General features: G+C 49.7%; 1 protein-coding gene across 1 annotated transcript; it reads right to left on the bottom strand.

Annotated features, from left to right (window-relative positions):
• Nucleotides 1–250: 250 nt before the first annotated feature.
• Nucleotides 251–27,989, bottom strand: CCDC136 (coiled-coil domain containing 136). Its single transcript, XM_055590861.1, has 18 exons — nucleotides 27,882–27,989; nucleotides 26,980–27,087; nucleotides 25,166–25,420; nucleotides 25,008–25,082; nucleotides 19,131–19,454; nucleotides 16,769–16,880; nucleotides 16,010–16,178; nucleotides 15,620–15,760; nucleotides 15,128–15,283; nucleotides 14,676–14,846; nucleotides 14,014–14,199; nucleotides 12,290–12,484; nucleotides 11,618–11,845; nucleotides 9,676–10,182; nucleotides 9,071–9,298; nucleotides 7,722–8,003; nucleotides 6,669–6,977; nucleotides 251–466 (listed from the first exon to the last, which is right to left on the bottom strand). The coding sequence occupies exons 1-18, from the start codon at nucleotides 27,937–27,939 to the stop codon at nucleotides 356–358; spliced, it is 3,615 nt and encodes a 1,204-aa protein (XP_055446836.1). The 5' UTR covers nucleotides 27,940–27,989; the 3' UTR covers nucleotides 251–355.
• Between the last annotated feature and the right edge of the window lie 6 nt (nucleotides 27,990–27,995).

The following is a 27,995-nucleotide window of genomic DNA, read 5'->3' as shown; positions in this document are numbered from 1 at the left end:
CGACCTCATTGCTGAGGTCACTGGCCGGGTTAGAAATTGTAGGGAGGAGCCAGACCCTTAGTGAGTACCTGGTTAGAGGGGAACCACTCTGTTCTGGTTGTGTTGAGGTGCTGAACAAGTAAAAAGCCACAAAGTCTTGTAATTCAGTTGACATTTAATTACAAGGAACCCAGGTTCTGAGACAGGGCAGGAGATGGGAGCCAGCAGTTCCCCGTAAGCCTGAATGGCGGAGGCTAAGGAGATGGGGACACGGGGAACATGTGGGTGGGGTGGGGCCGCTGGCACAGTGTGTCCTGCCCAAAGCTGAGGGTAGTGGCCACTGGGAGTCTGCCCCACGGCTGGCCCAGGCCTGCCATCACTCCATGAGGCAGAACTCTGTCTCTTGCGGTCGCATGTTGGGTAACACATACAGAGCCACAGCTGCAAGAGCCAAGAACACCACAGGCTTCCACATCCCAAACATGTTCTGTGGGGACCAAAGACAGATGGTGAGTGCCCAGCCTTCTGAACCCTTCCCTAAGTCAGAGAACGCCCTGCCTACTGGTGCTGAGAGATACCTCAGCAACATCATTACGGTCCAGTCTCTCTTACCTCCTGGGTGACCGCTGCAGACAATGAGCTCCGGCACCACTAGGTATCTGGAACAACACTGGATCACCTGAGTGGGCTGCCTCTACTCACGTCCCATGGGGTGGAAAGAAAACCAGCCCCTGTGTGTAGGAGGCAAGCTCAGGAGCAGATTTTAGAGCATCCAAATGGTTGCCATAAAGGATTAGATGCCATGGCAGGAAAAAAGAGGGTAAATTTAGGTCCTTGGGAGAAGCAGAAGCATCATTAGCTTGATGGAGGAAAAGTGAACTCAGAGTCAAGAAGGAGGATGTTAAGACTTGGGGGGAGAAGGGAAGAAACTGCACCACGGAGTATAAGCCAACGTGAGGTTCTTATGCAGCCCAGACTGTCTGTGGAGGATGATATCCTTAAAGGATGAATTCAAGGAAGCCAGTCACTGGCCCTGGGAGGCAAACACCAGGGTCATTAAAACACCTCCAGTCACCGGGCCTGGTGACTGGCTTCCTGAGCATGTGCTAGAATAACTCACTACGCTAAGGATGCATTTGCTCAGAGAAAAATGGGTCTAAGAAGACTTTTCCTGGGGAGTGCTGCCTCATTTCATTGTGGCATCACTGTTATGCCTTTTAGGTGTACTGTTTTCACATTTACTTTCTGTTTGTCCTATTGTTTTCTGTTCTGTTGTTTCTCCTTTCTTGCCTTCCTTGGGTTAATGTAAAAGTAATTATTGAATATTATCTTTTGGCCTTTTGGCCATACCTCTGTATTCTAAAAAGAGGATTTTTAAGCCAAGTATAAAGATCAAAGAAAATCTCCTACATTTGTAGAAATAGGTACTGAGAAGAATAGAAGATATGAAATGAAAGAAAAGCAAAACCATGTTGGAAGTGCAAATACAGAGTAATTCATGTGAGAAGATAACTGAAAAGGGAGCTAGAAAAAACATTTACTCAGATGCTTACAACCTGACATGCATTGCGAAAAATGTCAGTCTGGGACTTCCCTGGTGGTGCAGTGGTTAAGAATCTGCCCTGCAGTGCAGGGGATGTGGGTTTAGGACCTGGTCAGGGAACTAAGATCCCACGTGCCACAGAGCAACTGAGCCTGTGAGACACAACTAAGACCCGATGCAGGCAAATAAATAAATTAAAAATAGAAAAATATTAGCCTGATGTTCTTAAAGGAGGAAAGAGCTGAACCCATAAATATGAACTGGTGGCCTTTTACACTCGGCAGAGGCGAGACTTTAGACTGGTTGAGGGGAGGGTGGGTGTGGATGTCCCTAAGGAGTGAGTCATGTCAGGCTTTCTTTTCAGACTGCATTACTGAATTGACTGATCAAGAAAATCCGTGTTTTGGGGACTTAATCAATGTGTTTGACAAGATTTTCCATGCTGTCCTTGGAAAGAATATGAGAATCCAAGAGCAGGCTGACAGCAGCCTGCTGCATGAGCACTCACGTGTGACCAGTGAGCCTGAGAGCCTGCAGAGGGCCTCCAGAGGCTTGCCCTCACCTGTAACTCAGGTGAAGACGAGATGGTGGCTGGTCACCCCTGAGCATGAGGTGAAGGTGGGAGTGAACATATTTTGAAACCACAGGGCCAAGAGAAAAAACAAACAAAAACAATCTATAGGTGAGAACAGTGGACAATGAACTAGATTTCACAGAGCTGAATGGAAAATTCTGTCTTGGATCCAAAAAATCAACTGCAGGCAGAGGACAGGGAAAGAATGCTCAGCATATGCAATGTGCAAAGGGGTTTTATAAACAATACATGAAATAAGTTAGCAATGTGATATTAGTTAGCAAGAGAGCCAATGAGATCTGAGGCTGCACTAAGAGGCTGCTGAATGGTGTCTTCCTAACTACTTGGAAGTAACCAAGGAAAACTGCTCAAAATAAGGAGAGATACAGTGAGACAGGATGAGAATTCTTTTTCGTTTTTTTTTTGGTCACACAGCATGGCATGTGGGGTCTTAGTTCCTCAACCAGGGTCTGAACCCATACCCTACCTGCAGTAGAAGCACAGAATCTTAACTACGAGACCACAGTGAAGTCCAAGAGATTAGAATTTTATCTGATGCTAATACTAAGACCTTAGAATCTGATTCACAATTTACTGGCTGTATTACATAACCTCCCTAGGCCTTAGTTTTATCATGTATAAACTGACGATAGCTACCTTGTTGGGTTGTTGCGAGAATTAAATGAGTTGATACTTACAAGGTGATTAGAACAGTGCCTGGCATATAGTATGCATTATGTAAGAAGAGTATGTGCTCATTATTATTTTTGTGGTGTTCTATCATTTATAAAATATTTTCATATACATAAACTCATCTGTTCCTCATATGAGGAAGCCAGAGGACTTACCATCTTTTGCTTACATTTGAAGAGACTAATGTTCAGATTATCCATTTTTCCCACTGGGACTGAGCTGTAAGTAAGAGATAGACTCACCCAACATCCCTGCCACACTTGCTACTCGACTCTGAAGCCTCAGTTCCTAGATGGGGGTCGGCATACTAGGGCGCAGCCAGGCTCTGGGCTAACAGGTTCCTCCCAGAGGACCCTTACCCAGGAGTTCCTTCAGCTCCCTTGGACCAGGCCTGGCTGGGTGTGAATTGGTGAAAGGTTATGGCTGAATGCTTTGGGTCTCATCCCACAGGGAGGGACTCAGAAATCCGGGAGTGTAGAGGGAGAGAGTCCTCACACCAAAGGAGTTAGACCGTCCGACAGGAGTAACTAGGATGTCTAAGAGAAGGGAGGAGACGGGTTGAAGAGAAAATAAAAGGTGAGGAGGAAAACAGGAAGGAGAGAAAAGGAAACAGAGATAAATGCTACAATGAATGGTCCAGCAGTTACTCTGAACCTGCGTGTGCTCTGAGCCAACTGCACCCCATTTACAGGGATGTTAGAAGAGAGGGTAACCCACTCCAGTGTTCTTGCCTGGAGAATCCCAGGGACGGCGGGGCCTGGTGGGCTGCTGTCTATGGGGTCGCACAGAGTCGGACACTACTGAAGCGACTTAGCAGCAGCAGCAGAAGAGAGCCCGGGTGATGGAAGTGGCAGGTGAAGCATGAGAAAGGAGCCAAAATGGGCCAAGGGAGAATAGTTTATGGGTTCTGGAAGGGTTCTACTTTGGGGTGTTCTACATTCTACCTCCTGAACTTGGTGTCCTGTTAACAGATCAGATTACGTGGACTGGTGCCCAGAATATATCAGTTTGGTTCCCTGAGAACACAGCATCTCTGGTGAATGGAAACTTTTCACCAATACCACATCCTCTTCAGAAAGTCTAGCTTGGGAAGCCAATTACAACAGAATCTGACCCCTCAAAAGAGATGTGGGTTTCTTTTTCTGATTTTTTTTGGAGACCAGAATTCCCAAACCAGAGAATGTCTCAGTAGGAAGTATATAATATGGTGGAGTTTGATGCCAAGGCTGACAGACAACTGAGACTGCCCTCATACAAATGACCCTGGGGCTCACAGCTCTCCAGACCTCCTCTCTCACCCAAGGGGGGAGGCGGTAATTAATGGTTATAGTGAGAACTTAGCTCTAGGGCTAAACAAAGACAAAGAGCAGCCAGGCAAGCCTTGCAGTCAGACATCTCTCATTGGAAGTAGTTGAAAGGGCTCTGAAAGTAGCCACAAGGCTGCAATCATCCAGATTTTTCCAACCCAGAGGACAGAAACTCAAACTGTGTCAATGGTGAGCATTCCAATTCCCCACACGTTAGGAAGACATGCTCTGAGATGCTATGGGCTTTGTGGTAGCCCAATGGGAAGCCAGGACTAACACTCAGTCATTACTGTCACCTGTTGTAAAATGGCAAAAGCAAGCAGCAAGCCACTGAGAGAAAGGGTGAAGAGGAGAGGCCAGGGCAACCTGCAACCCCCTCTACCCCTGGGAAGGAGAGGACGCAATACCAGTACCTGCATTAGGATGACGTCTCGGCCCACCAGCACCAGAGCAAAGCCGATATGACCACCAGGCCTACAAGAGGCAAGGAGAAGATGGGGGGATCGGGGGCGGGGGATGACTGCAACATGTCAAATGAGGAAGAGGCACGAGGAGAGACCAGGAGATGAGAGATGGTATAAAAAGACAAACACACATGAATCCAACAGATAATGAAGATGATAAAACAAAGGGAAGAGAGAAAGAGATTAAAAGGTTAAACAACAGGTCAGCAAGAGCAGTGGTGTTTCTTTTCCACAACTCGGGCCTGGATCTTCTCGTAGGTGGCCTGCAGAAGACGCAAAACTGAACGGGTTAAAAGCAGCAGCTTAGGTCCAATTCGGGACCAGGTTTCTGGCTTGTCATATCCCACTTGTATCTTGTCAAGCCAGAATTATCTGCACCAAGACATTTCTTGTGGATCAGTACCTCTGGCAAAGTGAAGCTCCAGGGAGTAAAGCTGGGTGCTCCAGATGTGCAGGATGTCTGCTCCGCCTGGGTCACTCTAGGAAGGGCAGTCTCCTGCCAGGCCACCTTGCCCTTTGTTAGCCATGTGTTTTGGCTGCTTTCCACCAAGTCTGTGTTCTGGGCTCTGGTCCCTACCATCCCCTGGAGTCTGATGCTGTCATTGTGAGACAAAATGCACTAAAACAAGCTGACAATGGAGAAGGTCTAGTTGTGACTGCAACCGTCTTCCAGACAGAAAGTGGATTTGCAGGTAGTAACACATATGCCAGAGAAGGCAATGGCACCCCACTCCAGTACTCTTGCCTGGAAAATGCCATGGACGGAGGAACCTGGTAGGCTGCAATCCATGGGGTGGCTAAGAGTCGGACATGACTGAGCGACTTCACTTTCACTTTTCACTTTCATGCACTGGAGAAGGAAATGGCCACCCACTCCAGTGTTCTTGCCTGGAGATTCCCAGGGATGGGGGAGCCTGGTGGGCTGCCAGCTATGGGGTCGCACAGAGTCGGACATGACTGAAGCGACTTAGCAGCAGCAGCAACACATATACCAGTAGAGCTGCCTGTAAAAGAGGCAGGACCCATGGAGGCAAAGGGACATCTCCATAAGCAGACACAAGAAATGTACTAGATTTTGAAGTAGAAAAATCCAGGCTGCTGTCTAGAAAGATGGCACATGAGGCAAGGAGATCTTTGAGGAGGAGGTTCTGAACAGGCATGTGGCGGGATATAAAGACTTCAAAGAAATGGAACCCTGCAGGAGGGGCTGAGCTTACTCCTACTTCCCACATCCTAAGTCAAGGTCCTCTGTCAAAAGATTGACAGAGAACTATAACTGGGTCCTTGGCCAGTGCCACAGACTGACAGAAAATTTCAGAAAACCTTAAGAGTTGACTGGGACATCCCACCACAAGAGACTTACTTTCTTACCCTGTGTTCAAAGGGACAAAAATAATCAGTACTGTAAACTGAGGACTTCTTCAGATACTAATCAAACCCTTCAGAAATCAGAGCCCCCAGTTAACTTCAACCAGGGCAGAGATTCAGCTAGTATGTTCCTGTATAGATGTACCAGTTTTTAAAATATAGAAATGCTTTTGTACTGTTGGTATGTTACCCAGGACACTCCTGTCCAACCTCCCAAGATCTGGTAACTAGAGGGTAAGGGCTCTGGTTGGCCTCCTGAGATTGGCCAACGGCCCTACTGTACAGATGGAATGTCCCAGCACTTCTGATGGGCTCCGCCCACTTCCTCATGCCTGTAACACTATATAGAACCCAGGAGGCACACCAGCCTCTCCACACCCCTCACGGCAACAGAAGTCAGCCCTAGAGGTGCACCTCGGGAAAGCAGGACTGGATGACTTGCCCAGGCTGACAGAAATGCCCATCAGTGTCCTCAGCGCAGCGCTAGCAGACGGTGACGAACCCTCCTGAAGTAACAAGGGCTACCTCATAGATGTAAGGAGGTGGGACTCCAACCAGCACGCCACGGTTCCCAGAAAAGGTGGTCCCCACCTCCACTCCCATTTCCCCAGTAGGGTGCCTCAGAGCTTCCAGCTCTTGTTCCTGCCGAAGTCCATCCAAGGGCTGGGCCTCCCCCAAACACTGGGCACTTGCAACCAAGATCCCATTTCCCCCACGATCTAGCCTTCAGCTATGGTTACCTTTTTGCTCTCAGAAAGTTTGAGGGGGTTGCTTTCCTCTGAAGCTCCTTCGTCATCCTCCTCCTCCTCCTCGTCTTCGTCCTTACCCTCCTGGCTGGGGAACTCTTCGTCTTTCTCCTCCTGATCGTCTTCGAACTTAACCTCTTTAGGACCTGATGGCTCAGAAACCATTCCGTCCTGGGATTCCTCCTTTGTTTCCTCCTTGACTTCCTCCTCCTTTTCCTCTTCTGTTTCCTCTTTCTTCTCCTCCTTTGTTGGACCATCCAAGGATGTGTGGCTGGCCTTATAGTACAGCACCACCTCCAGATTCTGTGGGCGGGGGCAGGACCGGGGATGCTGCTGTCACCTTCAGGAGGATGCTCAACCACCTCGGGAACACGTGCTTCCTGGTGTGTCATGGTGCATACACAGTACTGTGTCCCAGGACCCAACTGATGCCCCTGTGCACCATGTGGAGGGTAGCCACACCCAACTTCTCTGTGCCTGTACTACACCTATCTGGGACTACAAACCTACCTGGGACCACACACCTACCTGGGACCACATGTCTATCCGGGACCACACCTGCCTGGTACTACACCTATCCGGCTGTTAGCCATTTCCAACAGTTCCCAGAGCTAAAGATCCTACACCTCAACTGCTGTTTCCTACCCTTGCATGGTGGCTCCCATTTTATCCAATCTTCTTCCATCTTTGTGTACACAGGGCTTTGAATAAATTCCTTTCTTTTCATCCATTTGGTGCTTCTCTTGGGCATGTGTCTAGGAAAACAACCTCCCACCCCTCCACAAATTGCACTGGGCTACCTGAAACAGTCATCTAGCCTGGGGGCTAAAGCTCCAGATCCGAGTGGTCCGTATTCTACCCTCCCCTTGACCTCACAAGAAAAGGGAGGACCAAACCACAACCAAGATGGATCTACTCTAGACGAGTTGAGACCCCAGAAGCTTCTCTACAGTGACCTCATCTGGTCACAGTGGTGATGAAGATGAATTTTATTCCCAGGATCTCTGGTAACTTCCTACTCGTCTGACTACTAAGGTTACTACTCACCTTCGTGGTCTCAAGGCCGCTCTTGGTACTCTCTAGGCTTGGCTTGGCCACCTTTTTATTTTTCACCCCATTGGCATTCTTGTTCATGTTCTTGTTGCCATTCTTGCCCCTGATTTCCTTGGTAACAGAAGACTTCTTCTCTTTGAGCTGGCGGAGCTCTTCCTGGCAGCACTGTAGCTGCCCCTCCAGCTGCTCCTGCACAGCCAGGAGCCGCCCCTGCTCATCCATGCTGGCCTGGTACTGCAGCTGCAGCTCCCGCAGCTTGGCCTGCAGTTCTTTGATCTGTTGGTAGTGGAGAGCCCATTACCCGTGGCTGGGCCTACGTGATCAGTCTGGCCCCTGCCTGGGGGTCCCGGCCTCAGAATCTCCCTGCTAAAGCCCGGGGGGAGGCAGATAATACAGAAAATGTGAAAACCGTGGAAAATGAGCCTCAAAAACAGTTTTACAAAGAGGTTCTCCCTAACTTGAGGCACCTGACTTACATCTAGTGTAAGTCTAATGTGATTAAAAAAAAAAAAAAAGGATGACTTAAATTATGCTTTTACTATGAACTGGTGGGGGAATGACTGCTGGACTAACTGAACCATGGGACTTGACTCAGGCTATTTCTCTAACAGGTCAATCATTACTATAGGAACTGTGTCATATCCTTCTGAGACCGGACTGGGCTCCTGCACCTTGCCCTGGAAACAAAGGCAACTGCCAACCCTGCTCACTCCTCACTGGTTTTTGTCCTTCCTGGCTTCTGGCAGCACACTGTGGCCCCCGAGGTAGGTACCAACACTAAGCAACGGAGGCCCATGTGTTTCCTGCTCTCTGAGCCTCTCCCATGCATACAGTGACCCCCACTGGACAGTGGACTACTCCTGGTCAGAGTCAATGCCCTCTATCCCATTCCTAGGGATGCAGAGCACTCTGCTTGGTATTATGAGAAATCCAAAAGACCCGGCCCTGTCCTTGAGGGGCTTACAATCTAGTTAAAGAGACAAGGTGGAATACACACAAACTAAAGAAAATTGGCAGGTAAAAAAAATGCAACTCTACAGAAGTGCTCTAGGACAAAAGAGAGAACAAAATGGCAGAGGGGAAAAAAATCATTTCAAGAGGTCTTGATGATCAGTAAATTCCAGAACAGTGGGCGCCTGAGAAATGCCCGTCAGAGGCCCAGCAGATTGCCCCTGCTGCCTGGGGTTCAGTCCCTGCTCCGTCCCTCCACCAGGAGGACGGCACCTGTACAGAGCTAGCAGTGAGCTCCCGTCTCACCCTCAGCCTCTCTGAAAGGACTCCAACCTCCTTGGGTTCTGGGGACACCTATGAGAAGCCCTGCCTCGCTCGCTGAAAGCAGTTACCTCATTCTTGTCCTTGTCGTTTTGGGAGGCAACGGGCTTCTCAAGGCCTTCCATGCACTCCTTGAATTCCTTCTCGCAGGCATCCAGCTCCTCCTTGAGCTCTTTCTGCTCATCCAGCAGCTTCTTCATTCGCTGCTGCAGCAGCGTGTGCTCTTCCTGGCTGAGCTGGTACATGGCCTGCACACCCTGCAGCTTGATCAGCACCTTGGCGACCACGTCCTCAAGGTGCTGTGGAGGGCGAGGAGTGAGGAGGGCACCCTGAGGAGCCCCTGCCCTCCACCCGCTCTCTTCGCTGGGCCCTTTTTTCTCATGGGTACAAAACACTGGCCGAAAGGATCTGAAGCTGCCCAGGGGGAGAACACTGGATTTCTTCCCATGAAGAGCACATGACTGTGTTGATGAAAAGTCCAGAATCTTAGACTTCCGTCCAGATGGAACTGCATCTCCATAGGAAGTGGGGAGAGCACCTCATTCATTTCCTGACGGTCACCCAGCTCAGCTCTGAGCCCGCTGCCCACTTCACCTCTTGGGCCCTTCCCCGTGGCCTCTCCTAATGAGACAAGAACCATTGTCCCCTGTCTGACCGGACACCTGACTGCCTTTACCTCCACATCTCCAGGCTTGGCCAGCTCGTCGTCCATGCTGCTGCTGACGTAACTCTTGTGACAGGTGTCGGAGCTGCTGCTGCTGCCATAGCTTCTCTTATAGGTGTCGGAGCTGCTGCTGCTGCTGCTGAGGTAACTCCGCTGATAGGACTCACTGGCACTGGTGCTGCTTTCGTAGCTCTTGAGGAGGCTCTCTTCGCTGGCCTGGCTGCTGCTGTAGCTCTTTTGGTAGCCCTCATCGTCATTGATGTTGCAGCTCTTGTGGCAGTTTTCATTGCTGGTGGTTGTGCTCGTGTAACTCTTCCTGTAGGAGTCCAGGCTCATCTTGATTGAAGGGGACTGGTCTTGGAGCAGCTGCATTTCTTCCAGACAGAGCTGCAGGTCAGCCTGCAGCATCTTCTGCTCCTCCAGAAGCCGTTCCTGCTCCTGCTGCAGCAGCTCCTGCTCGGTCTCACTGGCCTCGTACAGCTCCTGCAGGGCCTGCATCTGGGCGATGATCATCTTGGACTGGCGGGAGTGGGTGGGGAGACACCAGCGTTACTTCAGATGCTGCGGTCCTTCCAGTGGAACCCCTCCTGGTGAGGATGTCTGATATCCCAGGTCAGGAAATGGCACACCTGGCCCTCCCAGCTCACTGCAGCCCAGGACTTCCACTTAGCCTGCAGGTACCTGGCATGTTTCAATTTCTTACTCACTGGAGAAAATCTCCTAGGGCAGACACTCCGCAATTTCTGGGCTCTCATTTCCCCTGGCTTCTATGCTCTGGTAACCTCCTCTCTCCCTGGAGCAGCACTGAGTGGGTCTCAAGGTCACTCAGCCTCCCGTCTCTCTTCTTAGTCAGGTGGATCCATTATCCTGACCTCTGAGGCTCAGTCCCCTCCTCCACTCCCAATTCTAAAATCAGCCCTGGCCACGAACATGAGCATATGAAGAACTCCTCCCTTGGAAGATGAAGACTTCCAATCAGGGTCTCACTATGAGTCCCTCTCCTGCCTCAATTCCAAATCTGGCTTCTGGGCATGCTTCCTGGGCCCTCTGGGTCTGGCTTCTTGGCAGCTGATGCCCAGGATGAGATCTGATCAGTTAAGGAAATATTTTCTATTTCCTGGTCTGGTTCCTGGTCTCTGTTATCCAGGCTGAAATCGGATGCCCCTGGAACCTGATCAACCAAATCACACGGTTTGGACTTCTGCTGCTCTATGCATCTATCTGCCTGTCTAGGCTAATATCTGAACAAATCGATCTCACCTAAATGGAAACTGTCTTCCTGCTCTTCCTTGCCTACACTGAGGCCTCAGACCAAATGCATCTCCCAATCCCGAACATACTTGTTTAGAAATTTCCACTAGTATGACCTCAGAGGCCTGACCACTCACTGGTGTTTGAGACACATGGATTCTCTAGTCTAACGCCTCTGACCTGGCTGTTACTGCTGCAAAGTTCCAATCCAATGAAGACAGTGAGGTCAGTACCAAGAACCCCATATGCTGGGAATTTCTCTTAGAAACAAATGGCCCCAGATATACCTCATGTAGAATACCAAAAGGTTACAGATTTGGATCACTGGAAAGCGAACTTCTCAATCATCAACCAGCTCATGAGGAAAAGACAACATGTTTAGAGTCCGTCCTAAAGAACCCAAACAAACACTAGGTTGATCTACTTCCAACTACATCTGGAAAATGAAGTATTAAAGAGACTGAGTTCAAAGTATCAGGAGATCACAGACTTCCTGATCATCACAGTGCTTCAGCTGGGCATCCATCCGGAGGAGCAGCTCAGGCCTGACCTAAAGCCGTGACTAAGGAACCCATGAGTGGGCTTCAGCTTCCTCTCTGCTCCTGGCCCAAGAGGCCTTCGGAACTCAGACCCTGCTATGGAGCCCCTTTCCCTAGCATACTGCTGCCCCCAGAACTGTCTCCCTGCCTCTTGCTATGGTTACCTTGTTGTGACCACACTTTGAGGACTTAGGCCATTTGGGATCCTCGGGATTCTCCAACACTTCCCGGAAGCTGGACTCCTTGAAACGGTGCAGCGCTCCTTGCAGTTCTAACTGTTCTTTTACTATGTTCTCTTGGTTCTGTATCAGTTTCTTCTGCTCCTCCTGCATGCCTTGGTAGAGCATCTGCACTTCACACAGGTCCTGTAACTTTGTGAGGAGCTCCTGACTCTGTGAGGTGGAGTGGAAGGAAGTGGGCGGCACTGTGATAGTTACACGGAAAGACCTCTGCCTCCTTCCCTCTGGGGACCCTTCCCTCAAAGGAGTTGGCTTTGCTCAGCCCACCTGGGATAGGAGGGGAGTCTTTCTACACAGACCTGCCAGTGGAGGAGTAAAGACCTCCTGTGGGTGGATGTCTTTTGCTTTTTACAAAGTGATTTCAAGGACATTTTCTCCAGATGGACTAAATATCTAAAATGCTGGACAGATTTCAGAGTTGAGGTTGTATTTCAAGATTTAAAGCCCTAATTGGCTATATTGAGCAGTTTTGTGTGAGGAGACTGGTGAGAAAGTGAGGAGTTAAGACAAAGTTCCTTTTGCATCCTTTCACTTCTCCTCAGGTCGCTCACATCCGGGAAGGGCCTCGCAGCTGACGGCCGCCCTGGCCGCCATTACCTTATGGAAGAGACCAGACTTGGGGAGTGGGAACGTGAGCCTGTGCAGCTCTTCTTGTAGCTGGCCCTGCTCCTCCTGCATTCTCCTCTGCTCCTCCAGGAGCTCGCACTGCTCCATCTGCAGCTGTGCCATCTCCTTCTGGCTGGCCTTGTAAGTCTCCTGCAATTCTGTCAGTCTGAAGAGCAGCGCATCACACTGTGGATGGGGCGGGGCACGCAGGGTGGTCAGCGGACCACGCCTGTGTTCTGTCCTGTGATTCACGAGGGTCTCCCTCCCTGTGGTCACCTTAGACTGATCACCCCAAGCCCCACTGCGCCCCCTAGAGGCCTAGATGTTGAACGGGAACCCCAGCAGGCGGCTCAGGGCTGAAGTTTGGCTGTGCTGGATATTTTGCCTACTAGTCCTCTCTGAGGGTGGTTTTCAAGACAGTGTTGGCAATGCCCCTCCCTTCTTACCTCCCCCTTGCTTCTTTCCTCTGGTGAAGACCATTTTCCCACCGTGCTGGGAATTCTAGTTCTCCAGTTGTTTCTATAACTGATAATGTTCCTTACCAATAAGGATATACTTTCACCCTAATTTCCCCCCATATTTGTTTTCATAATCAGCTTTAAGAATCTTTAGAGAAGTACGGACTATTGCTAAGCTAGGGTTGAGAAGATGAAAGTATCCTATGACTCCAAAAACCCAATCTTCTAGTATCAGACTAGTCTCAATGCTCTTTTAGGACTAGAGAAAAGACTGCCTCTGTGTGCCAACATCCTTCTCCCTTCCTATGGTCCCCTCCCCTAGTAGAGGAAGTGATGAGCGGGATATGGACCCCCTGGACCTCTCAATGGAGTCGATGTGGAGGGAGAAGGGAAAGTGAGCCTGGGTGTAGAAAGGCAGGTGGACTACTACGGCAGCCCAAAAAACATCTCCAGCTCTGTGTCTTCGGAAGGCCTTCCCCTGGAGACATAGCCTGCTGTGGCAGGAGCAAATGAGTATTCTAGGAGTATTTTGCATCATGTGTTGACATTTTTCCATTTCCTGCCAGTGATCAGGAGCTGAAAGTACTCAATAAGGCTAATTAATAATGACTTGCATTTTACACACTATGGAGAAAAGGGAAAGTGAGGAAGGAAGGCCTTATGGATCACCAGGATTTTTCACTAAAACAAAGTGAGGTAAGAGTAATATTCTGCTCAATTTAAAAAGGGTAAGATTTGAGTTGAGAATTTAACTACTCTGAAGTCATGGAATAAATCCTGGAAAAGCCCAGGTTCTTCTAATAACCAATCAGCACTCAGGGCACCAACCATGCCTTCTGACAAGAGCAGCTACAATCTGCCTCAGAAAACTGGACCTTCTCTTTCTAGTTCTAACAGTCATAGCTGTGCATATGGGCCTACGTGTATGTTCTCCTCCACAAATGACAGGATATCACTATAGTTCTAAAAATCAAGTATAAAGTCTACGCTCATGGAATCATGTGTAAAATCTTCAGGTGTTCAGACTGGACCCAGATGTATTGATTCTACTAAGCTGTAGCTCAGGCTCAAAGTGAAGGTCAAGTCAAAGTTTTAATGTTAACAGCATGGGTTCTGCCTCTGTTCCCTGCCTTTCCACACTCAGCTGTGACTGGACAGGAAGTCCATCAAGCCTTTCGTTTGCATGACTTCATCTCTTGCCCCTCTACTTCCTCTCTCCAAGGCTTGGGAGACCTCACCTGTCTTAGTTACAATTACCTTATTAGCACACTTCCCTTTGTCCTCTAGGATGGACTGGGTGCTCCTGAGCTGCTGCAGCTCCTGCTGGCAGAGCAGGAACTCCTGCTCCAGCTGGTCATACATGTGCTTCTGCCGGTCCAGCGTTTCCTGGCTGCATTGGTACAGCCGCTTCGTCTCCTGCAGCTGGGCGTGGACCTCTGCACTCTGGGGTGGGGACGCAGACCCCGCCATTATCCCCAGAGACCCATGGCCACTCTCTCCCCTCTCGGGCAGGGGCTAAGGGGTCCTACCCTGTCCTTTCCAGGTCTAGGGGGGAACTCCCTGAGATGGACCAATCCCTAACAGGCTCTCCACAGATACTGGGGGCTTCCTCTCTGGGGAGGCAGGGAAGGGAAAGGGCCTCCTTTCTACAGTCATTTTGGACTTAAAATCACAGGAAGCCGAGCGTGTTGTGACCCTCTGAGGTCACCTTTCCACTGGGCACAGTCATAGTTGTGTATACGGACCTACATATATGTTCTTCATGAATGACAGGATGTGATTATGGTTCTAATAGTAAGGTATAAAGTCTCCTCACCAACAGCTCCTCCATAGAACTACCATCCCTTTCTCCTGCGGACCCAGCCTCTCGTGGGAGGGTCTGCCGGGCTACCTTCTCCCTCACCTGAAGCTTGTTTTACCTTCTCGCTGCTCTCCTGGTAGGTGGTCACAACACCCCTGAGGTGCTGCACCTCGGCCTCATGGCAGCGCAGAGTGTCCCGCAGGTGCTGCTGCACGTCCAGCAGCTTGTCCTTCTCACATGAGATGCTCTGGCACTGCAGCTGCAGCTTCTGTAGCTGGCACTGTAGCTCCTGCGGTGGAGGGGGCCTGGGGCAGTGCCTCTGCAGTCCTCCACCCACTCACTCTTCTGCTGGAATCGCCCTCAGACACAGACAGTCTGAGAATCCACTGGTCCCTGCCCTGCACTTACAGGCTGCCCTCTGGTCCAACGGGGGACTCGAGGGCAGCTGGAGTCCTGGACCTGCAGTGCCATACAGGTGGCAGCTGGAGCTCTCTCAATGCTCTACTCTTCTCCCCACCCTGCCCACATCTCTTGGCACCTGAGCAGCCCCTCATCTCGGGTTGCTGTTACCTTCTCACTCTGGCTTTCTACTGTGCTTTTCATGACTTTGAGCTGCCGGAGCTCAGCCTGAAGTTGTAGCTGCACCTTCAAGAGCTCACTCTGTTCATCCTGGCTAGCATCGTACTTCTGCTGCAGGGCACAGAGTCTGGTCTTCAGCTCCTCGTTCTGTGGTGGGGAGGATGTGGGAAGAGTGGTTACTCGCAGAAATCAGCAGACCCCTCTCCACACCAGAGTGGTTCTTTTTGCTGAGCGGACATCTTGAGGAGCTCCCCTGGGCATTAGCATTTAGTTTCTTCTCTGCAGCAGACGCTCCATCACGACTACCATTCTAGAATGCAATGCTGTGTGACTTCTCCACTTGCTCTCCAGTTGGCCGTACCCCTGGCTGCAGGCCAAGAGTCAGTAGAGCGCAGCCCACCTCTGTCTTCATCCTCCCTGGAAGCGGTAACTCCAATCGGGCCCTTCTGCCCTCCCCTGGTGCCCGGCCCTATCCGTGTTTACCTGGGTGACGCTGTGGGATGTCTGAAACCGAAGCACCTCATTCTGTGCACACTTGAGCTCCCTCTGCAGCCGCCTCTGCTCCTCCTCGCTGGTCCGGCGATGGTGATGTAGCTCTTGCAACTCACAAGTCAATTTCTTACACTGTGTGGGAAATGGAACAGGAAGCCTGAATTACTACAGGGACCATATGAACTCTGGGAATGGACCTAGGCAGAGTATGGCAGTCCTTTTACTGGAATATTCCATGAAAGGCACACAAGTGAGACCCCAGAGTCTGATCTCTTGCCATAGCACCTGTCTCCCTTGTTGACCTTGTGTCTAAGGAGATGCTGCTGACACAGGCCAGGAGAAGGTAAGAGCGAGGCAGTGAAGGAGCTGGCCTTTCCCTACCTTGCTCTGCATGTCATGCATCTGCTCCTTGGCTCCCAGCAGCTGCTGCCGCAACAAATGCATTCCAGGATCGGGCTCCAGGAAATCCTCTTCTGAGGTCTGAGACTCTGCTGACCTCATAGTCCGTAGCGTTTGGGACTCCAGCCACCTTTCTGTTGCTCTTCGTGTCCTGTAATTCAGAACCCCAGAGCCACGTTCGGGAGAGCGTTCTGCCCAGCACAACCTGCCAAGTATGCCTGGTCCTGATGCCTTCATTTTAGGCAAAAGACAGTTAAGGAGCCTTCTCTTGTGATTTACCTCTCAAACACACTTGAAGGATGACAGAAAAAGTCCCCAGCACCTCAACCTGCAAAGGCATGTCTGGCTCTGAGAGACCCTAAGGGTACTAGTCCAGTCAGGCTCCAGGCTGGGACTGGAGTCAAGCCAGCTCCAATTTGGAGGCAATGCATCCTTAGACTGGATCAAGTCTGGGAGGACAACAAAGGAATTGCTTCTCCTCTACTCCAGAGCAGAGCCAACCAGACCTAACTGCCTACAGTGGAAGAAAATGAAATTTCAGAACTCGCCCAGCTCTAGTCCTGAGACATCTGGTTGGATCCCCATACCTGCTTCTCAGCAGTATTCAAACCCTTCAGATACCATGGGAAAGACCAGCTCTCCCACAGTGGAGGAAGGCTGGGGAGCCTGACATCTGCCTTCGCCGGTTCTACTCAGGGAATAGCCCTGTCCTAAAGAGCCCTGTGGGCCTGTGGGCTGTACCTCTCACTCTCCAGATCTGCAAGCTGCCCTGTGAGGCTGCTGTTGCTCTCCTGCAGGGCCCGGTACTCCTCGTTCAGGAAGTGGTAGCGTTCCCGCAGTTGCAGCAACTCTTCTGCAGAGGACAGGCGGAGAGGTGAGACCCCAGGGAGGAAGCACAGATGACCAGCCCCCAGTTTTCTAGCCCAGAAATCTGGCTGCATAAAGCTGAAGAGTTTCTTTTTCTAGAGATAGATGAGATATCCCATGCAGAGGTTTAGAAGACGGGGCCCAGAAAGTTTCAAGTTGCAATGGGTCTTTGTCCTCTTTCAGTGTGCTGCCCTTCTTTTCAACTTCCCAGAAGACTGGCCCTGGGTGTCCATCTTCAAAACTTCAAGCAAGAGGGCCGGGGTGGGGGGTGCGGAGATGGCAGGGGAAACAAACAAAACCAACCAAGACAGCATCTTCAGATTTTTAGGAGCTTTTGAGGGTTTAATTAATTAATTGTGAGGGTTTTTGGTTTATTGTATTTAAAGTTCCCACTCAACTGTTTATGGTTAGTGCCCTTACACTTTTAGTACAAAAAGCTGAGAGTGTGAACTTCCAGTCCTCAGCTTTCAGAGACAACCCAGGCATCCTTGCACTTCTTGTTGTCCTTTTACTTCCTTTATCATCACACCCAATCTATCGGCCTGCACGTGGTCAAGAATTCTTTCTAATTATCTTTTTTATCTGCCAGCGAAAAAGCTCACCACAACTGAACCTACAAATCATACATCCACAAGCATCAGCAGAGATCTGGTTAAAATGCCCAGCATAGATCCTAAGTTCCAGATACCAATACTTTTTCATGATGTGAAAATAGAAACACACATATCTGCTTTGTTTTTTCATGATTAAGAATTAATTCTCTCAGAATACTAATTCTGCTGATGTTTAAAGAACACTAACTTGCTCCAATTAGAGCCCAAGGCCTATCTTTCCCGCTCTAAGAGTCAAGGCCTATCTTTCCCGCTCTAAGAGTCAACACCCTGACATTCACTTCTAGTGTTCCTTCTTTAGTCCAATCAAAAGTCTTCGGCATACTCCAGATTACCATAGAAGGAAGGAAGGAAACTAATCTTTAATAAAAGCTAACCATGTGCTAAGCATTAGACCGGATGATTCCCGCCTTGGCGTTAGTTGTGTATGAGTGCTTTCAGCATACTAGGCATTTCATTTAATCCCCAAAATAGCCCTATAAGGTTTTCTTTCTTTCTTCCTTTTTAAATAAACTTTTAGTGTTAGAATAGTTTTTGATTTACAGAAAAGTTGCAAAGATAGTGTGAAATTCCCTGGGAGTATTTTTACCCAGCTTCCCCTCTTGTTAACATCTTTCCATGGGTACATCTGTCATGAGTAAGGAATGAACACTGGTATATTACTGTTAACTAAACTCTATACTTTATTCAGATTTCTCTACGTTTTCCCTAAGGTCCTTTTCCTGTTCCAGAATCCCATCCAACTATTAAGTTTTATTAATCAATTTTCACAGCTATGGAAACCGTGAGATAATAACCAGGCTAAGTTTATCCTGCTAATTAGCAGAGCTGAGATTCTGAACAGCCCAAGCCTTCCAACTGTGTTAGCCTCCTTCTCAGAGTATATCAGTCCAAAGGCGCTTCTGAGAGGCCTGTTACAGCTGGGAAAACTTGCAGTTCTTTTGATTCCTTGTTGACTGCCTTTGCTTGACCTGGCCTAGTACAGGGCCTCCCATTATACTCAGATCATAAATCTAGCCTCAGAATAAAGGCAAAGTCTCTGATGTCATGAAGCCTAGCAACTCACTGGGAGACTCTGAGCAGAGCTCTAAGCTTTTGTGTACCTCATGTATTACTAGAAATAACCTCTGTTCCTCTCCAGCTGTCTTGTGCTCTGGTTTGTTGCCCCCTAAAACTTCTACTTGGGGAGGGCTGTGCACTATGCTGTGCTTAGTTGCTCAGTCGTGTCCAGCTCTTTGTGACCCCATGGACTGCAGTCCACCAGGCTCCTCTGTCCAAGGGGCTTCTCCAGGCAAGAATACTGGAGTGGGTTGCCATGCCCTCCACTCAGATTCTTTACCATCTGAGCCACTAGGGAAGCAGGAAGGGCTTTAGCACAGGCAAATCAACAAATGTACGATGGCTCTGTGAGGAAGAATTCTCAGGGAACATCTCCATGGTACTGTTTCTTATACCATCATAGATTGGTTATATGACCTCAAGCTTTTCTCTCTTACAGTCTTGAATCTCACCTAGAAGTTTCTTCTACAGGTTCCCAATTCATGATCTAAGCCCACCTTCTTGCAGCCTAGCTCCCTCTGTTTGATTTGACTCACAGACCGGGAGGAGGGCTCACTTTCTCATACCTTGCATCTCAGAGAAATCTGAGAGACTGAAACTATTGGAAGGGTCAGAGTTCTTCATGTCTATTTCTGCACGGAGGGAGGTGATCTCCATCTCGTACTCTCCTCGGATTCGGTCCATGTCCTCGAGTTCATTCTGCATCCGGCAGATGTCCTCCTGCAGGGAGGCTATGTCACTGTTGTGTTCAGTCGCGGAGTCCTCCGCTGCTTGCCGCAGAGTCTGGATCTCAGCCCGGGCTAAGTGCAACTCCTGTTCTATTTCCTTAAGTTCACATTCCTTTTCACGCTCTAACAGGGAAATCTCCTCCCGCAAGGACCGCAGCTCACCTGCAAAGCCCAAAGATGATATTGAGATGATCAAGTTATTGAGATGATCAAGGTAAAAGGCAGGTTTATTTCTTATCTGGAAACTCCTGACAACCTGGTCTCTACCCCATCAGAGAAGTACAGCTTCACCTGATGTGGAATAAAGGGAATACCTAAGAGAACAGAGTCAATCTAGGTAGTAAGGTGCAATAGGAAAGCAGATCTTGAGGCTTTGCATCAAAAACAAATTAGGCAAAAAAAAACAAAAGACAAACAACAACAAAAAAAACAAATTAGGCTACCCCAAGCAAAAAGTATTAGGTACTTCTATGAAATCACCTAACAGTTAAAGACCAGACCTAATTTTCGGCATTTTACTTATGCCCTGAGTCTTCCCAAAAAGTATCTTACTAAAAAAACACTTATAGATTATTCTCATCTATTCAGTCTGGGAGCTTAGAAATTACAGAGGCTCAGATTTTCAACGAACTGCTTGTGTAAGTGCTGGTCCCAAAACAATGTGTATTTAGAGCTCACAGCTGAAATTCAAATGTAAGCTCATAGCAAGGTAATCAAACAATGGGGAAATAAACTAGATGCCAATCAATAAGGGATTGTTTAAATTGAAGAAGATGAAATAGAATATTGGCTGCCATTTAAAAGAAAGTGGCAGATCTATAGAGAAAACATGAAAGGGTTTCCATAATATACTAACTAGAAAGAAAAATGAGCTGCAAAATACATGGTATTATCCATTTTTGCAAAAATATTTATACGTATAGTATATAACACAAATATATAGAGACATAGAAAAGGGTCTGGAAAGATAGAAGTCCTCAACCATAAAACACAGTTGCTGCTAAGGAATGATTTAGCATGTGAGAGGGATTTTTACTTTCCACATTATATATATATATCAGTGCTTTGATAGTTTTCACAACAAGCCTATATTTTATAATATGTTTTAATGTACAAAATAAACATGTCAGAGCTCTCAGTATCTGTGGAGCATCTCAGGGTTTCTGAATAGAGGTACTCATTGGGAATCAGGAGAACCTAAACGTGGAGCAAGAGTAAAAAGATATTGCCACCAACACAGAATTCAAAATTTGGGGGTCAGGATTAGGAAATTAGGATTCAGTTAGGAGGGTCAGGACTATCCCACAAACTCTTTGCAAGGCAGCTTCTCCCTAACCCTTGCCCTCAACTCCCTTCAGATTTCAACCTTCCCTAGCCTCTCCCCCAACCTTCTCAATAAATTAAGCGAAGTCCTTGATTAAATACTCTCATAGCCCCTTGTACTTTGCAGCGTGTGCGTTATTAAAACACTGGCCTCCCCTTCACTTGCAAGCTTCATGAAGACAGGAATCATGTCTGTTTTGCTCACCATTATAGCTCCAGGATCTGCCAGAGACCCTAGCATAATGTACTCAATAAATATTTGCTGTATACATGCATAAATGAGGCAGGGGATACATCTAGTTCACAAACTTTTACTGACGACTACCGGTGCAGAATTGTATGTTTGGGTATTAAAAACAAACAAACACTAGAACAGAAAATGGAGGTTTGACTAGAAAAACTTGGACATACTACAGACATAAACGCTGAGCCGATGGGGAGTCCGGAGGCATGGGGGAAGGTCTCTGGCCCTACACTGCCAAGCTCACAGGTGCAGTTCCGGGCACACCTTTTGCCAGTCTTCCTTTCTCTACAAGCATCCTAGCTGTCTCCTCTACTTAGTCTACTCAACAAGTATTAGTTGATCACCTCTGTGCCAAGCCCAAACATCTCTGCTTAGATTCTCTGACTTCCTTCCTATTCGAAGGAAGCCAAGTCCTTGCTCTTTTTACTACTGAACAGTCTGCCCCTTGGAGCATATAGCCTAGTGGGGGAGACACACAAGTCACCGGCCATTAGGATAAAGGCCCCGGGTGGGTTTTCTGTCAGAAACCTCCACTTCCCCACTCTGCCCCTGATGTTCAGGTTCAAGTATCCCTGAGGTTTTCCTCTATGTCTTTAAAAAAAAAAAAAAGGACATTCTCAGATCCACTGAAGAATGACGGAGGGTCAACCTTGAAAAGCTCTTAATTAGAAACACTCAGGGGCAGCGGGGTGGAGCTTGCGGGCACCAGGGAGGACCTTATCTGGAGGCTGGGCTGGGCGGCCCCTCACTGGGGCGGCCTCGCTAGGAGTTGGAAAGGCCGGACCGGGGTGCTGAAGAGGGAGCGCCGGTTGGCAGTGAGACTGGGGCCGTCGGGGCGACGCCGAAGGCCCTGGAGCCGGGCGAGGGGCACAGAAAAATCAGTTCTCACTCACTGGTTATGGCCTCCATCTCACTGGCCCGCCCCTCACCAAGCGGTCTCTCTGTGGGGGGGCCTCCCGCCGCCGGCCGGTCCCAGCCCCCGAGGGGCTGTGGCGGCCGGAACGGCCTCTGAACACCAGCTACCTCTGATCAGGGCCGCGCGCGCCCCCTCTTGGCGGAAACGGGCAACGCGCGTGCGCAAGGACTCCTCCGTGGGGTGGTGTTTGGGCGCCTTCCCCAAACCTTCCCTCATAGCTCAGTGGGTAAAGAATCTGCCTGAAAGGTAGGAAACCCGGGTTCGATTTCTGAGTCGATCCCCTGGCAAAGGAAATGGCAACCCACTGCAGAATTCTTGCTTGGAGAATCCCATGGACAGAGGAGCCTGACAGGCCATATATAGTCCATGGGGTTGCAAAGGTTGGACATGACTTAGTGACTAAACCACCACCACCACCCGCCGCCCCATCCCACCCCTGGGCTTACGTGAGGTCTAATGCTCTAGCGGATCCTTTCTTTCATCATACCAACATGATCCAGTGTGACCCATCCCCCAAAAACGAAACACCAGGAGCTGTCCCTTGACTTCTTTTCCGTTGTTTCTCTGCTTCTCTCCAAGACATGACTACTGGAATTATGCGTACTCACCTTCTCCATTTCACTTCCCCTTTCCTCGTCAAGCTCAGTACAGTCAGGCTTCTATCTTCACTGAAACGTCTCAGAGCCCTCCGTCTTGCCCAATCCAATGGCCGTCTTACTTAGCAACTTTTGACAGCACTGATCACTGTCTCCTTGAAGCACTTTCTGCTCTTGGCTTCCAGGTCACCAAATGCTTCAGTGGTTCCTCCTACTTCAGTCTCTGTTCATTTCTCATTGCCTGTGAGACTTTTAACTTTCAGAGCATCCCTGGAACCCTTTTCTCTCCTTTTCCTGTATCTCTCCATGTGATTTCACTGTGATCTCCCATGGATTCAAATGTAATCTATATGCGAATGACTCCCAAATTTATATCCCCAGTCCTGATTTCTCCCCTGGTTCTAGATTCATATATCCAGCAGCTTCCTTTAATATATTGACTTAGATGTCAATAGCCATTTCAAACTCAACATGTAGAAAACATGTCTTAAAGGGTTCTCCTAGCCCTGAAATTTGTTCCTTGTCAAGTTGTTCGCATTCCAGTAGATGACACCACCATCCATTCAGTTTCTCAAGGCAAAGTCATCTTTCATGCCTCTCTTATCCCCCAATCCAATTCAGCAAGTCCTGAGAGCTCTAAATTTCAAATTGTATTCTCAATCATCTCCATTTCTACTGCTCTAATCCAAATAACCACCATTTCTTTGCTGGACTATTGCAATTATTTGCTGACCAGACTCAACTGTTTTGACTCTTTTGTTGTCATTCAATTTCCACAGAGTAGCCAAAGTATTCTTTTAAGAATGTAAAGTGGATCATATCCCTCCAGCCCTGGCTAATACCCTCCCATGTTTTCCACTATACTTAGAATACAAGTCAAACCTCTCAGCTGGCTTATAAGGTCCTCTGTAATCTGAACTCTCCCAATTCTCAGAACTCTCTCTTAGCAAAATCCCCCACATGCACTTTGCTCCAGCCACGATATCTCTCAAACACATGAAGCTTATTCTTGCCTCTGGGCTTCTGCAGTTGCTAATTCACCTGCCTGGTATGCATGTCCCTCAGATCTTCTTCATGATTCAGGTCTTAGTTCAAATGACCCCTTCTCAGACATTTCTAACTACTCTATCAAAAATACACTTCCATCTTACCCCCATCCATATCATATTGTTATATTTTCTTCCTGAACTGATGGTGTTTGTCTGTTTTCTGCCTTTCCCATCAGAATATACTCTTCATTAGGGCAGGGATCTGATCTATGTTGTCCATAGCTAGTCCTCCAAGTATACAGGCACTCAATAAATGGTTGATAAAGCATATAAATCAGCCCTATTTTACGGCTAAGGAACTGAATCTCAAAAAGATAAAAGTGACTTGCTCAAGATCACAAAGCTTGTTATGTGCCAGAACTGGGCTCAAGAATCTAGGTGACCTGAGAACAATGCTCACACTCTTTCCCCAGAGCAACATGGCTCCTGCAGTTTCTCTCCCTCCCTGAATGGCAATCCACTCCAGAATTCTTGCCTTGAGAATCCCATGGACAGAGGAACCTGGTGGGCTACAGTCCATGGGGTCGCAAAGAGTCGAACACGACTGAGCGACTAACACTTTTACCTCCCCTCCCACCTCAGCACCTTTATTGTCTACTTTTCCTGTTTTATTTTCTACCTTTGCTTACGTCTTCTTTCCCTCCTCCTCTCCCACCTTGGCTTGCTCCTCTCCAGGCCTGCTTGCCAGCCTTCCTTATTTTTCCATTTATACTTCTCTTTTGGCTTGATCTCAGTTCTGCCTGGAGAGTCCCTGCAGTTTTCTAGGGCAGCTCCCCAAAACCTTCCCAAAGCCCACAGATGTAACAAAACCTGCCTCTTTATTTGGTGGCACAGTGGACTGTAGGATGTCTGCCTTGCTGCTTCCCAGAGACGTGGGCGTTAGAAACAAAAGGGCTTTGGGGGCCACTAGGCTGCAGTCCATGGGGTCGCTAAGAGTCGGACATGGCTGAGCGACTTCACTTTCACTTTTCACTTTCATGCATTGGAGGAGGAAATGGCAACCCACTCCAGTGTTCTTGCCTGGAGAATCCCAGGGACAGCGGGGCCTGGTGGGCTGCCATCTATGAAGTCGTACAGAGTCAGACACAACTGAAGTCACTTAGCAGCAGCAGCAGCAGCAGCTCGGTCCTCGGTAGCAAGAGAAGCATTCTCATCTGAGTCCCCTCCTGTCACTTCTCATTGGCTCACCACTCTTCCCATGATGCTCTTGGAGGGATGGGGGAAAAAGTAATATGGTTTGCAATTCAACCCTGACTACCTACCCCTGGCACTGACCAGGAGAACAAAGAAAAAGGGGAGAGACTGAGGGGAGAAGAGGGAGTTAGCCTCAAGGAAAGGGGGTGAAATGGGAGGGCAAAAAAAGGGAAGGAGGAGGGGGACAGAAGAGTCAGTTAGAGGTGCAAAAAAAAAAAAAAAAGGAAATTAAGAGGGTAATGGAGAGATGAGGAGAAAAGGGTAAGAATAGTAGAAGAAAGTGAGGAGAAAGTACCGAGTTCGGCTCCATTGGTCTGCTGTGCCTCTGCTAAACCCTCAAGACACAAGTACTCGGATGACTGCCTACCCGCCAGTCCAAGTGCAAGAAATTACCTTGGAGCTGTTGGATCTGCTTAGTGAACACCTCTGCCTGCTGGGCGCTGGCCAGCCGCTCGTCCTCCAGGAGCCCTGCAGGGACAGGGGAGCTGGTGTCAGGCTGGGGACCCAGTGCCTTTGGGCCCAAGCCCTCCAGCCCCATCACAGGTGCTCACCCTGCAGCTCCAGAGAGTCATCCTCATGCTGCCCTGCCAGCTCCCGGGTTTCCTCCAGTTCTGCCACCAGCCGCAGCACCTGAGCCCTTAGCTCCTCCAGCTCCGTCTCCGTGAGGCTCAGGCCTCGGTGCTTGCTCATCGACAGGGAGCCCGCGTTGCCACCTTTCTGCCCTGAATCATCCTCTTCTTCCATCTCTTCTTCCTCCTCTTCCTCCTCCTCTTCCTCCTCATAGAGAGCTGGGAGTAACACTTCCCCTAGGAGAGAACCCCCCCGCAACATCTCGCCAGTGAGTAAGAGCCAACTTTCTTCCCCAGTCCTTAGAGGGCCCTCCACCTCACTGTCCTTAGAGGGCAGAGATGGTATAATAGTGCCACCTGCTGTCCCCCAAGGAGCCCCTGGGCAGCACCTGCATGCCTGAGGAGCCCCGAGGTGTGAGAGTCAAGTTTGGAGGTATCCATCCCCCTCCCAGGCGCTTTCTGGATCAATATTGCCTCTGGGGCCTCCAAGGACTGCCTTCAGGTGGACTGAACAGCCAGGGACCGGCTTGCACAAGGATACCTGCTTCTTCCATCCTTGTCTCTGGGTACAAGTAGTCAAGAAAGGATTCAGACACTGGGTGTGTCTTTAAGCCAAACAGGGCAAGAATTACAGTTTGGGGGTTTGTACAAAGTTTACAAACGATCCAGGTGGCTTGTGAGAAGCTAACCTTTCCATGATAAGAAAGTGTTGCCTGTCAGTAGGCAGAGAAAGAGAACATCTGAATGAAATGATCTAAAGGATTTACTGGACAAACACTGGGGCCCTTCCAAACATATTCCATTGCATAGCCTTTTTGAAATTTTCTACCAAGTCCACTTTTCTTTTCCCTGCTGAGTGTCTGGGGGTCTCCTTTCCTCCCCTGCTGACCACAAGGCAGTTTTTAGGGGGAAGTCATAGGTTGTACTTGTGTGTAAAAGAAAGCCTGCCATTTTAATGAGTTAAGAAACTGGGGTGTGCTGGTCTCCAGTCTCTGGCTGGCAAGCACCCCCTCCTTTACTGCAATGCAGTTCCTCTAAATAGCAAAACCTTATCTGGATGGCAACTGTTTTGTTTTAAAATTCTGAATCTCTGGTCTGGTTTTGTCCAGTAACCACAGCCTAAGATTCATCTGGGACCCCTGGCATCATCTGTCTCCCCGGGGTGGGGGGGGTGGGGGCAAGATTGTCCACACTGGATGTGCACAGGGACCTTGGGACCCTTCACAGGAAGTCCTGGCAACAGGACCAGCATCCTTCTAGCATCCTCCGGGTGTTGGCAGCAACTGCCAAGTCACATGGGTGTGGTGGGAATACCTATGTGTTGGGAGGTTGGCCTTTTCAGCAGCCCCCTTCCCAGGCTCCCTCTTTCAGGCAGTAAGATAGCCTAGAGAACCAAAGCCACCAGGCTTCCATTTGAAGTCAGTGGTGGCAGCACCAGAAAGACAGTTCACATGCTCACTTCCCTGCTTTTCAAAATAAGAGACAGCTTGGGATCTGGGTCGGGAGGCAGAGAGAACAAACCCCCTGCTGAAAGGCTGCTTCAAAGCTCTGTCCAAAGAGGCCTCTTTCTCTGTCTGGCAGCTCCCTCGGGACACACAACCTGGTTAGCTGGTGATTAGAACCCCAAAAGGATGTACCTTGAACTTCCCTCAAAGCCTGAGCCCTGAGGAGGGCTAGCAGGTGCTGAGCGGAACTAGGGGGAAGGTGTGTGTCCTGGCTCAGAGTTCTGGAGGGTCAGAGGGAGGAAGGAAAATTGGGTGAGGGGGAAGGAAAGAAAGCTTTATGGGAAAACTCACCCTCCATAGCTTGCATCCCCCGCCGTTCCAAGGACCCCCAGCGTTGGCCCTTCTTCCTCTCGCAACCCTCGGACACCTCATAGGAGCCTAAAGTGGTCACTGTGGGTCCTGTGAGCAGGGAGAGAGGAGGGATTGTGGTGGTGCCAGGGTGGTTGGGGTGAGGCGGGGAGGGGAAGGGACACACCTTCTAGCCCTTCGGAGCCCTTGGGGTTTTCATTCCGGTGGAAGTACTTGGCTCACTCTCCCAGGCACTGCGACTCCTCTCCCCAAGCTGCCCCTCAGGCTGGGCCTCTGGGGACCCCGCCCTGCCCTGCCCATCCTCCTCTGCAACCTCTGTTCCAGGCTCCTCTCCCTTGCACAGGCAGAAAGGGTGTGTGTCTCTTTAGCCCAGAGGGGACAGGGGGGTAAGATGGACAAGAATGGCAGAGGATGGGAGCCAGTAAAGAGGCTGAAAGGGTGAGGTAGTGCGCCTAAGGGGAAGGTGGGGAGGGGGGCCGGCGATGGCTGGCGGGGGTCGCGTGGACCGGAGCCCCTCCCCTCCCCTCCATCTCTCCCTAGACTTCGTGCACCCCACCCGCGCCCCGCGCTCAGAAGCTTTAGGGGTGCGAGCGGGTGCAGGATCTGTAGAGACCCTAGGGCTGGAAGCAGTATGAGGCTGGAGAGTCGAGACTGAGAAGGCTCAGGGCAGGGACTGCCAAGGAGGATGCGGCCAGTGTGGGGAAGACCCAGCCGGGAAAGATGGAGACCGGGCCCGGGTTGGGGGCAGGATGGAGGGAGGAGGAAGACTTCGGACGTCAAGGTGGGGAGTAGCGGAAGGGGCAGAGGCCGTGGGGGTCTGGGGGGAGGAGAGATGGAGAAGAGGAAGGAGAGGCATTGGTGAGGTGAGGGAGGGGCGCTCTGACCTGGGCCCGGGCAGCTCCAGCCCGAGGCGCCCGCGCCGGCCCCGGCGCCCGCCTCCATGGCCGCTCTCGCCACCGCCGCTGCCTCCCGGAGCAGACGCCGCCGCCACCGCCGCC

The sequence above is a fragment of the Bubalus kerabau genome, chromosome 8 (assembly GCF_029407905.1).
Source record: "Bubalus kerabau isolate K-KA32 ecotype Philippines breed swamp buffalo chromosome 8, PCC_UOA_SB_1v2, whole genome shotgun sequence".
Taxonomy (NCBI): Eukaryota; Metazoa; Chordata; class Mammalia; order Artiodactyla; family Bovidae; genus Bubalus; species Bubalus kerabau.
This window is presented reverse-complemented; position numbering and strand designations above follow the sequence as displayed.

What these genes read in the sequence shown, in the direction of transcription:
- CCDC136 (XM_055590861.1), bottom strand. Translation starts at nt 27,939, where the DNA reads ATGGAGGCGGGCGCCGGGGCCGGCGCGGGCGCCTCGGGCTGGAGCTGC. An exon ending in ACCAGGAGAGCAGCGAGAAG is followed by an intron (nt 14,200 to 14,675) that starts GTAAAACAAGCT and finishes TCCCCACCCCAG; the next exon opens with AGTGCAGAGGTCCACGCCCA. An exon ending in AAGGGAAGTGTGCTAATAAG is followed by an intron (nt 12,485 to 14,013) that starts GTAATTGTAACT and finishes CCCCATCCACAG; the next exon opens with TGTGATGCGCTGCTCTTCAG.